The sequence below is a fragment of the Pteronotus mesoamericanus genome, unplaced genomic scaffold (genome assembly GCF_021234165.1).
Source record: "Pteronotus mesoamericanus isolate MK-2021 breed Mesoamerican mustached bat unplaced genomic scaffold, CSHL_Meso_final scaffold_705, whole genome shotgun sequence".
In the NCBI taxonomy this organism is placed as follows: domain Eukaryota; kingdom Metazoa; phylum Chordata; class Mammalia; order Chiroptera; family Mormoopidae; genus Pteronotus; species Pteronotus mesoamericanus.
Genome location: NW_026555326.1, coordinates 1,368,126 through 1,381,466, shown reverse-complemented (window position 1 = coordinate 1,381,466; position 13,341 = coordinate 1,368,126). Strand labels below are relative to the sequence as shown.

At 47.7% G+C, this 13,341-nt stretch overlaps 1 protein-coding gene across 1 annotated transcript; it reads left to right on the top strand.

The window, feature by feature from the left end:
- The first annotated feature begins 1,984 nt into the window (after positions 1-1,984).
- On the top strand, positions 1,985-12,887 carry SERTAD4 (SERTA domain containing 4). Its single transcript, XM_054563434.1, has 4 exons — positions 1,985-2,091; positions 7,094-7,285; positions 8,482-8,597; positions 10,446-12,887. The coding sequence occupies exons 2-4, from the start codon at positions 7,111-7,113 to the stop codon at positions 11,196-11,198; spliced, it is 1,044 nt and encodes a 347-aa protein (XP_054419409.1). The 5' UTR covers positions 1,985-2,091; positions 7,094-7,110; the 3' UTR covers positions 11,199-12,887.
- The last annotated feature ends 454 nt before the right edge of the window (positions 12,888-13,341 follow it).

The following is a 13,341-nucleotide window of genomic DNA, read 5'->3' as shown; positions in this document are numbered from 1 at the left end:
TAGTCCTTTAAATGCTATAAAACTTTAATATAGGGAGATAAAAACAATAATAAGCCGTGCCTCCAAGCCCTCACATCTAGTTCTTCATTTGAGTTAAGCACAAACCACTTTTTGATAGATTTAGATTTTCAAGTTCTTGCACCGGTTTAAATGCCTCTGTGCCTTTCCTTGCCCTCCTCCCCCACGCAAATGAAAATTATATTCGGCCCATAACCTGGGCATGCAACACCTATTGATTGCACAAAATGGCATCTTTACAATCCTTAAATTATCATGATAATGGCCTATATCGTGCCTGAGCCAATGCAATTTAGTATGATTCTGAATAAAGACAAAATGAATGCCCGTTCCCAATTCTCGGTGTGCAACCCTGAAATGTCTTTTGGCAAAAATGAAATACTGCTCCTGGAAGTCTGTTGAGTTTGTCTGTTTTCAGCGTAATTGCCTTCTCTCAGCTTCCTAATACCCTTAAAACCTCTGAGAGTCTTTAATGTACAAAGTTCAACAAAAATATCTTCAAAGTAGATTAGTTCTAATTATAGTTAATATTTGCTGCTTTATTGAATAAACTACATTTACTTTAAAAAAAAAAAGAAAGAAATTCACTTAACTGCATGTCAGTCACCCAAATTTTGAGTGTACAAATGAAATGGAAAACATTTATTACACAAATTTAATTACAATTCTAAGAAATAAACATGCAAATTAGATAGAGTTCAATTTGCAGATGCTAATCCTCATCCTCTATCTTGCTCCTTTCCTCTCTGGTTTTCAGTCTGTGCCTCCCCTTAATTCCTAGGGAGTCAGGGAGCCAGAGGTTTGCTTTTTCACAGTCGGAGGATCACTGTTTTAAAGAAGTGTTATATTTAGCACATCTGGCATAGTAGCAGTAAACAAACATTATAGTCTTTGTAACACTTTTGTGCAGGTGCCTTCCCCCTGATTTTATTAGGTCTATGCCTTCCAAGCCTCTGCGTTCATTACACCTGAAATGACCCATCTCGACTTCGGAGGGGTCCCTAGACAGGAGTTATGAATTAATGTTTCAAAACAACAAACTCCAATTGAGCCCAATATAGGGGAAAATTACTATTTGCAAAATAATGTGATTCCGGGGTGGTTTAAATTACATTCTCTTGACCAAGGACAACCTCCTTTATTACTTTTTTATTTCCTGGAGGTTTTCCCTGGAGGCTCCCCAGCCAGAAAGTGTTGCCAATTGAAGTTGCAGCAAGACCAAGGTTGCTTTTTTATACACAAGCAGCTCCGGAGGGGACCGGGCGGGGGCGGGCGGCGAGGGGGGAATAACTGCTCGGTCCTGCAAAGACATCTGTTTCTCATCTCCGTTTGCTGTGGCAAAGGAGAAGAAAGTCTTTTGCAAAGGGTGGGAACGCGCAGATTTTTTTTTTTTTTTTTTTTTTTTTTTTTTAGTCACACGCACACACAACAACAAAACTAAAGCAAATTTAAAAAAAGAGAGAGAGAAGGCATCTCAGAAGGTTGCCGAGTGAATACATTATTCGGCTGGAGCCGAGCCCCCGGGGCTAGGGCGGGAGCCGGGAGCGCGTGGGGTCTGGGCTGCGGGCTGGAGCCGGGCCCGCGTGTCCCCGGGCACCGGGAGGGGGGAAGAGGGGGGAAGGAGGGCGGGAAGGAGGCAGGGGGCGGGCTGGGGTGGGGGTGAGGGAAGGCGCCCCGTGTGCTGCCTGAGGAGCGGCGGCGGCGGCGGGAGCAGAGGGAGGGAGGGAGCGCGGGCGCGCTTGTCATGTTCCCTCTCTCACCCTGGGGGCATCCTGCACAACCTCTCCTCGGAAATCCACGGGGAAATGGCAAACAGGATTGACGGGTTTCACACGCTCCTCGCTAGACAGAGCCGCTCATTACCATAACCGTCTGCAGCGACGGCGGCGCGGCGCCCCGGTCGCGGCGGCGGGACCTGCCCGGACCCTCGCCCGCGGCGCACCAGCGGCCACCGCCGACCGGGCCGCCGGGCGGGACCCACGCGACTGTGCACCGGCGGCCGGGCTGGCGCCGAGCCCGAGCGGACAGGGAGCAGCTGGAGCGCTGCGGCCGCCGCCTCCCGCTGACCCCGCGGTAAGAGCCGGGCTGGCCGTGGGCGGCGGGGGCGGAAGGGCCAAGGCCGATCCCCCGGCCTCTGCTTGAGGACCGGCGCCCATGCGGCCTCCCGCACGCCTCCGGGCACCCGGGCTGCGCCGGGGTCACCGAGTGGTGTCGCGCAGGCCGGGGCGGGGACGGCGTGCGGCCAGGGCGCTGCTGGGCGCGGAGGTGGCGCGGGACTGGAGTGCGCCGAGGCGCCTTTCCCCGGGCGGGAGCCGCCGCCTCCCGCGCTGCCCCGGCGACCGCCCGCGCGCGCCGAGCCCAGTCCAGGGGCAGGTGGAGACGGCAGCTCGGGCGAGACCTCAGGGTCCTGGGTGGCCGCCCATCCCCTTCTCCCCGGGGACGAAAGCCAGTGGGGGGGATGCCTCTGGGTCTGGACGCCGCGGCGCCTGGCAGGTGGGGAGGGAGGGGATGGCGGATGTCAGGAGCGCGCGTTCACTAGAAAAGGAATAGCTGCAGGAGCTGACACCTTCTGTCCCCGCCACCTCCGCCCGCGCACTCTCCTCCCAGGCAGCCGAGCCGCGCTGCGGGCGGCGGCGGCTCCTCTGTCCTCAGCTCACCTCCCCGGCGGGCTCGGCTGCTGCCCGCCGGGTCCACGCCTCCGCCCCTCGCTCCCTGCCTCCCTGCCTCCCCTCCCGCCTCCTCGGCCCTCGCAACTTTCCCGAGTGTCCGGCTGGGGCGGCGGAGGTGGGGTGTGGCGCGGGCTGGGCGCTAGCCGGCGGGAGGTGCGGCTGTGCCCCCGCAGCCCCGGTGCTGCGGCCGCGCGGGGCGCTCCCGCAGTCTCCGCGCCGAGTAGGCTGGGCAGGGCGAGCGGGAGGGCCGGGCAGGATCGGCTGCGGGCTGGAGCGCAGACCGGGGCCAGCCTCGCCAGAGCCCAGCCAACCGCCCTGAGTCATTTCCTTGGAATCCTACCTTTAGTGTTTATTTCCCTTAGAAGGAAACTTGGTTTAAAAAAAAAAAAAAGAAGAAGAAGAAAAGAAAGAATAATAATAGCTCTTATTCTTCAGGAGAGGCGCAGGACTCGGGCACCGTGGAAAGACAACTTGCCTTTGTTCCCAGACACTTGGGGTGTTGTTTACTTTCTCCTGCTGCCGGTGGCAGGCAGGGCTCTGCTCAGTACCCCAGAGAGGGGCTCCGAGGCTTAGGCCCCGACCCCCAGGGGCGTGGCTGTTCGGGAGCCCGGACCCCTTGGCTGCTGCCAGCCTGCAGGGGGTCGGTTCCCCAAACCTTGGACCCCAGGCTTGGGCCTGAGATACGGAGACCTGGCGCCCAGGCTTGGACACCCAGGCACCTTCGCCATGCCCCCGCCAGCCCAAACCCCCCAAGGCCCAGGACCCGCATTCCCAGCGCCGGAGCCCAGGCCTAAATAAAGCTCTCGGCTCTCGGCTGGGCCCCCGGAGGCGCTACCGCTGAGAAATGTGCTTCTTCCCAGGGCAGACAGGTGTACCGCCAGGGCTGGCAGGAAAGTGGTATCTGTCTATTTCGAAGGGGTTGAAGGATTTTATTCTGCTCATCCAGCCTCTCCTCGAGAGTTCGACCACCGCTACCCAGAGCTGGTCGAGCTGTTGAGATCTTACTAGGGACCATGTTGAGGTCTGGGCTCGGTCCCACCTGGGCAAGACATTTACAGCCAGCAGTGTCAAAGGTGCTTTGAAAAGATCAACCCTTTACTTCCTTGCTCTCCAGTCGTGGAATCAGACAGCTATACTGCTCTTAATAAAACGTTCTTTAGTTTCCAATGACAGATGTGGGAGGGGTGGGGAAAGAATGACCAGAGGCCCCGGTTAGACTCTAGGTGCCACTGAATCTGCAGCTACCGGTTTCCATGTGCCAGCCTCTCCTATTAGCATCATAATGGCCCTGAGAGAAAAAGAAGCCCAGCTCATTTGGAAAAACCAAACTGCATAGCAATGCCTGGTAACTTCACTGTGAGCATTTGCTGGAAAAGCTTGACATTTTAGCCCTCGGCCTTCTGGGAGTGCTTGAGGTGTCATTCCCCGACATCCACCTGGCTCACTAAACAGACATGCAGGAGCCTGAGGAGAAAAGGTTAGCGCCTTCTTATTTTTTTAAACACACTTGAACACCCTCCTCCTCCTCCTTTTTTTTTTTTCCCCTGGAACACCCTTTTTTTGAATCCTCTCACCTGTCATGTTAAGCAGATTTTGCCATTAGTATACATCTTAGTGGCTATATCCAATATTAACAGCATATACATTTGTGGATTTAAACTTCTGAATGCAGTAGCAGAACTGCAACGTAAATCTCTTCATAAAGAGGATAATGACAGTTTAGATCTGTACATACACACATGAAGAATCATTGGAAACATTGGTGCTTAGCCCTGCACATTCCAATTCTTCGTGAACCTTAAACTTGCCTTCTTAATTTGTTAACATCCCCTGCTGTAAATTCTACATAGACTAGGAAAACTCAATTGCAAAATCTCCTCCCCATCCCCAAATAATCTCAACTCACTTATATTTTATTCACACTTATATAAATAACTGTGAAACAGCCTCTCCAAGTTAGGATGTTGTGTGTAAAAGTTCCTAGTTCAGAAAAAAAAACTTATTGAAATTAGGTGTCATAAAGGAAAAAAAAACTCAGCCCAGATAAAAACAATTCTGCCCTGTTTCAAGTTCATGTATCAACTTCAGTGCTTAATGATAGAATCTTATGTACTGGAAACAATACTAACAAATAGAAACACTGAAATCCTTAACCAAAAAAGCTACAACAATGAGTCCTTAAAATATAAACAAACTGGTACTAACATAAAACAGTGCAGGGCCCACATAATGTCCTATTAAACAAAGGTAATTGCTGCTTGGGGCCTGCAAATGCTTTCTTTTTTTATTAAGGGGCATGGATTTGTCAACCTGCTTTGGTTTAGATGTAATAAAAAGTTCTTAGGCAGAACCCCTGGATCTTATTCCCAGAATCCAGCGCAAAAGGGAGGGTAAATTTCAAGCTGGAAAATAGCACTGCAGTCGCTAAAAGAGAGCCACTGCCTCAGAAAAAGCTATAATTCATGTTTTCCTGGCAGTAGCACTTCCTGATACAATTGTCTTAAAACAGGTTAAGAATTTCAGTTGGGACCATTTCATGAGAGCCTTCCAGGGAATAAGTTATCATGAGGTTTGATACCATGTTTGGATACCGAGTTTGAGGGGGTGTCAGACAGAATGGCGTAGTTTGTTAAATCAATGTAGTCTCAGTTTTTGGGTTGATGACCCAAAGAGCAAAATTAATAAAATGTCCCACCATTACTTTCTAAAGAATTAATTGAACCTCTTTTTTTTCCCTCTTGCAATGAGATTTTCTACTAAGTCACGGCTGCTGCCTCTTTGGAGGGCACTTGAAAAGAGACGGGGTAGGTGGTTTAGAAGCCCAAATCCACTGGGGCCTAATCCCAGCCACTGACCTGGACACGTCCCCCGTCTGTCAGAAGGCTTTGCTTCATTCTTCAGTGAGGCTGGAATGGAATTCAGGATCCCAAAGGGAAGCCTGGGTGGAGGATGCAGCCGTCGCTGCCAAGAGCTGCTCTGTTAGCCAGAAGGACATTGTCACTTTAATGAAGTTATTTTCCCTGCCCCTGGTGTCTTTTACCTGGAAGTGGACTCTTGTTATAACATGTAGGTAGTACCAGTCTCCCAGGAGACAATGGGAAAGTCTCCCTTTCCCTAAAACGTGATGAGCTGTGTAATTTGGAGAAGAAAGCAAGAACTAGACGCTTCGTGCATATTTGAAAGACAATCTGTCTGCAGAAAGCAGGCCTGACATCGCTCTTGGTGACAGTCCTTCAGACTGTAAAGTGAGAGAGTGGACGTTTGGCTCTCCTGAGGGAACTGGCCCCTTATGAGGCGCCGAGGCTGCTCTGCTCTCACCGCTGATCTATGGTCTCTAGGTCTCTCTACTTTAGTGTCAGACCCTTTCTGCCCTTGAACTCAACCTTGACCCTACCGTGAGCCCTCATCAGGATGAAGTGAAGACACTGAGCCCCCAAGGAAATGACCACCTGCCTGGGTGGTGGAGGAGCCCAGGGTGCATCCCAGAGCAGAGAGGCTCCCTGCCTCCCTGGAGCCCTGGGGAAGGATGTGAACTGGAGAGAAGGGCAGCGGTGTGTTGCCTCTTGGAAAGTTCCTGCCTTGTGTCTGGGCTTTGTAGTGTAGAGAGTTGCCGGCTGCCTCTGGCCCCCGAAACCCTGGCTCCTGTTTAATATTCTGCCTGCTCCGTTGATGTTGTGCTTGGCTCCTGTGGGACTGCAACTCACGGCTTGAAACTGGAGCCAATTTTCTGTCTTCATCTCTCAGTGTTTTGACTGGAGGCAGATCCAGTTCAGGCCGATCAGGGCTGGTGGAAACAACTACCAAGTGTGTCTCTGTCTGCTTCGCTTTGGGAGAAGAAAGTGGAGGGAGCCCCAGAATGTTGTAGAGGAACTGGCCCTGCGGAAACGAGAGGAGGAGGGGGCAGCGGAGCAGACGAACCTGAGCGCAGCAGCAGGGATTCCGATGGAGATTTCTGCCTCGCCTACCCCTTTCCTTTGATTGATTAGCAGATTTCATCAAAGGAGACTCTCAGGGGACTGGCTAGAAAATTGATTGTGCCTTATTAATAGAAAGGAAACGCAAGGGTTTTGGCCTTGCCTCCTAGCGGTACGTTTTCTGCAGCAAGGTCAGGAGGAAGATGTGTTTAGGAGGCAGAGCAGCTGTCTTGAAGAGGGCTGAGGGGAATCTGAGAACAATAAGAAATGGGGATTTAAAGATCCGCCCACGAAATGCAGATTGCCGAACGCCGAGGCCGAGCTAAGAGCAGCGAGAGAGTTTGCTGGGGTTTTCTTTGAAAAAATAATAAAATGTTTCAGGGTGAAAGGGAGGACGAAGAAGTAAAAGTTTCCCAAAGCAAAGGGAGGAAGGTGCCAAGGCCATCCGTCGCCTGGCGGCCTCTTGATTCGGGCTGTTTTCTGTTTTTTCAGATCTGAGGCTGTCAGAGATGACTCTGGTTCTGTCCATGAATAGATTCTGCGAGCCCATTGTCTCGGAAGGAGCTGCTGAAATTCCAGGGTACCAGACACTATGGGAGGCTGACAGCTACGGAGGTCCGAGCCCCCCAGGGCCAGCACAGGCTCCTCTGCAGGGAGACCGGGGAGCCGGCCCCCCACTGGCAGGTACTGCTCTTGACCTTCCCCTGCTGCCCTCTGAGGCCAGACTGGTGGGAGGAGGTGGTGTCTGCAGCGCCTCTGGGAGCTGAGCCGGCTCCAGGGACTTTCCAGGCTGCCTGTGCACCTCTCTTAAGAGAGCCCAGGGCCCCAGGGAGAGGACCAGAGCGGGTATTTAAATGGCATTCAAATCTGAGTCTGGACATGCGCTGCTGCTTTGTGTAATAAGTCATGTGCTTGTATTTTTAAGAGAGCCAAACCAGATTTGAAACTCGCAGTGTGGGTTTTGGTTTTTCCACTCTGTAGAACTGCATGCTTCTCAGGGCTAGACGAGCCCCAGTGGGCTTGACAGCGAGATCTCCACCCCAGGAGGCAGGACGGGCTCTGCACTTCGGGCCAGCAGCTCTGTGTCCCCTCTTTTATTAAGCACACAGCTGGCTTTGGTACTGTAGGGAAAAGATGTCAAAGCCCAGACAACAGAAATATGTTCTTTCTGATTCTGTAGCCTAATATTTTAAGGTAAGTTCCTTTGGATTTTTGTGTAGTACTAGCAATTTTAAAAACCCTACGATGCCAAACAAGTACGCATGAAGTCTGTTTTGCTAAAAAGGATTACAAGCTGTGGTCTTTAAAAATTAGACCCTACTTGAATTCATAGATGACATGATACATTTTTTGAGAGCAAAAAGGACTTCAGGTACCCAAAATTTTAGTTTAAAACTTAAAATTTTATATTTTGAAAGAAATAGTATAACTTCAATGTACATATAATCATTTCTTTCCTTAACGAGAGCAAATAATATTTTAAAGTTGTTTAATTATTGGTGCTTACAATTTAATATGTATGTATTTGAACAGTGGTGTTATGATATCCTGGGTTTATTTAAACAGTTTGAATAAATGCTAACATTATTTCGGAGTTGTTACACTCCTCCCCTTTATGGGTTTGACTGTGCAAAGAATCTGAGTATCGAGTAAATGCTGAAATATGTCATTTTCCTCAATAATTGTCTAGAAAGGCTGGCCTGGGTCACAAGAATCTGTATGATAGCAACTATTAAGACAAGTGTTTATTTTTAATCACCACATGTACAGACAGATACATAGCCAAGTTATCTTCTAGAAGGAAAGGAAAGAAAAGTATTTTGTTTGGAGAACCTCTGGCAAACCGCATGTCATTTGTCATATCTGATTTATTACCACAGGATCACATTACAGGGGAATTTCAAATCCTTTAACAACATCCAAGATCGCATACTTTAAGAGGAAGTATGTGGAAGAAGAGGATTTTCACCCACCACTCAGCAGCTGTAGCCATAAAGTATGTTTTTTTAATAGTCATTATTTTTATTAAGAGTTTAAGATACTGAGTAACAGTTGCTTGATCCATTTCCAAAAATTAAATTGTTCCACCCAAGCAGTGAAAACGAGCTACTCCTCATCAGAGCCATATTAAGCGTTGTCACTTTTTTGGGTCCTGTGTTATTTTTTACAAGGAGCTGAAGAAAGAGCCAGCAGGAGCTCCTCTACCCAGAAATAACAAAATCAGATAATCCAATGAATGTCTTCTTCACAAATGATTTAATTTTCCTCAGACTGTGTCAAGTGCTATGATTAGTCCTGGTTTGCCCGCGCGCTGAAGCGCCCTTGCTCCTGCCCGACGAGCCCTGCTCTGAGCTCCAGCTCCCGCGGCCAGTGCCACTTCCACACGCGCCCACGGGCGGTGGTGCCTCTCCACCCCTTAGGGGTGGACTCGCTCTCCCTTAGATGTGTGCATGGCAGCAGAAGCATGCACGTCATTGCATGTTTATTACATGTGTTTAGTTTGTTAAAATGCATCATCCTTTCCCCCCAAAACACCAAAGCTAACTTTTTTGCATGCATTATAAGAAAATAACGATCGGGAAAGTGTGTAGAAGCATGGAACTGGCCATCTACGCTTTTCAAATACCAGCTCTTTTTCCTTATGTTTATCTTCCTTTAAGAAAAAAAAAAAAGAAGCTGATGATTTAATCAACCCAGACCATAGTCGCGGGACATTCGGAGAGGATGTTTTTGTTGTTTGAGTCATCTTTCTGTCTCTTCTTACCCGCCCCCCCATCACCACCCCGTCCTTTAGATGTCTCTCTGGCCTTGCTCTTGAAGACATCAGCATGCATTGGCAGGTGCTGGGGTCGTTCCTGCCTTTGGGCAGCCCCAGCTGGCTCCGTTCACAGCCCCTTGGGTTATGCTACCACCGGGCTTTTTTATGAGCAGGAATGGCTGGCCCCCAGGACTCTTAGCAGTTTATTTCCTCTTCAGTGTGTGTTGTGGTTGTAGCCGTTTTCCAGTTGCCACTGGACTTTTGCCAACCATCCCACAGGGATGGTACCACCCAGCTCAGGAGTGAGCCCTGTCATTCCCTGTCGGCGTCTCTTCTCCTGCCTGGCCCGAGAAGGATGCTCCTTTGGCTCTTCCAGTCCTTTCAGCTTCTGAGCTTTGCTCCTTATCACTGTCCGCCTTTTGACTGGAGATCATCGCAAATGTGAAACCCAGGGATTGAGAAGAGGGATGGCACTGAAAGCCCGTGTCCTGCTCCTTGACGGCTAGGCCAGGTTGCGAAGTGTCCTCACTCTGACTCACGCGTTGGCATCTTTTAAAAACTTATTGACATGCCGTATATGAGTATGTGTGTGTATGTGCATGTATATTTGTATCACACACGTAAAAGCACAAGTATCGTAAGAGTACAGCTTGATGAATTTCGGAGGGAACATGTCTATGTCCCTAGCATCTAGATCCAGAAGCAACGTCACCAGAACCAAGAACCCCTCCATGTGCCTGCTTCTAGTCCCTGCCTCTCTGCCCCCAAAGAGACAGCTCTCTTGACTTCCTGCAGCATAGTTTAGTGTGTTTTCCATCCCCCTCACTGTGCCATAAAAGAGCCAACAACCTGACCTGTCCCTGCGGAGGTCTGCTTTGTGGCTGGATTCCCGGGCACTTGACCACGCCAGTGAGTCAGCCAGGGAGGGGGACTTGAGCAGCGCTGGGAACAGCATCTCCAAGTGAACCTGAGGGTGACGGGACCACAACATTCCCAGATCCAGAAACTGCCGAGAAAGAAATATGTGGCGATGGTATATTTACATAGTCCATTTCCTAAGCTTTCTCTTACTTTTTTGATTTTTAGACCATCTCAAGTTTTGAGGAACGAGCCCACATCCTTTACATGTCCTTAGAAAAGCTGAAGTTTATCGATGATCCTGAAGTGTACCTCCGGAGATCTGTCCTTATAAACAATTTGATGAAAAGGATCCATGGAGAAATTATCATGCAGAATAACTGGTGCTTTCCTGCCTGCTCTTTCAACGGCAGCCCTGCCCAAGAGTGGTTTATGGCTCAGGACTGTCCTTACCGAAAACGACCGCGGATGGCCAAAGAGGAGTGTGAGAAGATCCATGCCTGCTGCTTTTACCAGGATTGTGGTGGTCACTACCTAAATCTACCCCTTTCTGTCAATGCTAATGTCGGAAGTGCCTCCACTGCCGCCGCCGCCGCCTCATCTTCCTCTTCCTCTCCCCCTCTGCCTTTACCGAGTTGTTCCCACCAGGTGGATTTTGATGTAGGCAGCGCACCAGTTTACAAGGGTGATGGCCAGATACCTGCCAACGAAATCTTTGTTACTAATGTCAGGTCACTTGGTGTTCAGGAAAAGGCCAAATTAAATGATGAGAAAGCAAACAATGACGCCAACAGGGATGGTGGCCCCCTAAGCCATGAACCTGTGGGAAATGACCTGGCTTTTGAGTGCAAAGGCCAATTTTATGATTATTTTGAGACTGGCTATAATGAAAAAAACAGTGTAAGTGAGTCTTGGAAAAAGTCCTTAAGGAAAAAGGAGCCTTCACCAAGTAACAAACTGTGCTGCAGCAAAAGGAAGTAAAACACGAGCCGTCTTCTCACCGCAGCTCTGGAGCATGCACAGCATGATCAATTAGCACTCGTACATTTTATTCTGAATGGATTTTCTAGTTTTGTACAACTGATACGATTATGCCATGAACATGCCGTGTCGTTTTAATGCCTGGGGAGCAGATTGCATAAAACATCTGTATAGTAGGCATCAGCGAGCTACTTAGGAATGTGGTAATTTTATCAAGAAAACAGTTGACTTAATGCTTCAAAGTCTATCTTAGTTTTCTTACAGAAAAGACCAGTAGATTAGATGGGGGTGGGACAACAATGTGTCCTTGTGATATTTCCATTACCCCCCAAGGAGCCTGTCACTAGCTAAGAAACTTCAACGTTTGCAATTAATTAGGTAGTTATTTGGTAAACAAATCAATATAACCAGCAAAGGATGTCTGCTTCATCTATATGATACAGTATTTTTTTTTTTTTCTGAACAAAAGACTGAAGACAGGGAACTAGGTGAAATGGCTTCGTGGTGCTGTTAAGTACTTGTATTTAACAGTGTTGTGTGACAGATGAAGATAGGATGTAACGTAAATGAAACACACCTGTCTAGGGGCGGCAACCAACACTATGTGTAGAGGGTACTGCCTGCAAGTTCCCGCTTGCCTGCAATGGGTGATCAAGGCTTTTAGAGAAGTGTTATACAGGGCGATTTTTGGTGCCTTACTTTGTCTTAATTTTTGCCAATGTGAAAATTAAGGATAAATCAGAGTTACAGCAGGGATTTAACAAACAGGAAACAAAAAAACACAGGGTGGATCAATATTGTTTGGAAACCTTTAACTTCGAGCTATTGGTTCGACTTTTGATTCGACATCTCTATTCTTCCTTTATTTGTGATGCCCGATTGTTTTTGAATTTGGCATTTTTAGAAGGGGATGGAGGAAACAATAGAGAGAGCTGTTGGAAACCAGCGCTAGCTGCTTGAGCTTTTCTATGGCAACGGCCTGTTGCTGGGGTTTGGGTCTTTTGGGTTTTGGGTTGTTTGGTTTGGTTTGGTTTTCTTGTCCAATGAAGTTCATGAACCAGTGGCATGCGTTATATTTTAATCTGTTTTGCATCATTTCACTTGTTTAGATTATAAAAGCATGTGGTTTTTTATATATAACTTGCTGTTGATTAAGAAGCACAATGTTAATAAATGATGTGGTGATCAATAAGGTTTTATCTTAAAGAATGTAAAGATTTTAGGTTTTGGAAAGTTATTTTGGAGAAATGGGACTCAGTCGGCCATAGCTACTATGTATTTGGTCAACATTTTTCTCAATAATTTCTTTAATTTATGCATTTGTCAGAGCGTTCAGAGTGCCCCTCTGACCTGCTTTCCTCCTACTCCAGCCAGCTCCTCTTGCTAAGTGTGTTCCAATTTCCAAGGTTACCGATTGACCTGGGCCTCCTTAAACAGTACTGCACAAGAACCAAATGCCAAACGGAGGAAAGAAGTAAGTCCTCCCAGTTTCTCCAAGATAAAGCTTTTTTATTATTGCTATTAATATTAAATATAGGTCTCATTCATACAGTGTATGAGTAGGATCATCATTTGGACAATGTCCACAAGGACCAATTTTTAAAACATGTTCTTGTGTTATGGCTAAATAGTCTAGTAAGGTTTGTCCTTTATTTTCAATATTTGATAAACATTTGATGTTGAAAACTTAGATGATAGACGCTTGTATATGAATGTGTTGTTGTAATAAAGTGAGGTTTTCTTGATATATATTTATTAAAATGATCAAAATTCATTAAGATTGTCTTATTTTAATGATTATCAGCTACATCTCTCTTTTATATTGCTCTTTCTCCTTTAAAAACCTCAAAACATCTAGAAACCATGCTGAGCAGCGGCCACATGGGAGTTTTTCCTTGAAGAGGTCAATGTAACAGGCGTTTAAGAATGGCTGTAGTCTGAGGTTTAGATTTCTGTGGATTAAGAGCACAGTGTGAATAAATGATGTGATTGGGGATCAATAAGGTTTTATCTTAAAGACCCTAAAGATTTTTGTTTTTGCAAAGTTTCTGGGGAAAAATAGCATAAGAAGAATCTGTAAATACTGAATCCTAGCTAATTCCTTTAGGAAATATCTAATTGTCAAGAAGATGACCCATGCCTA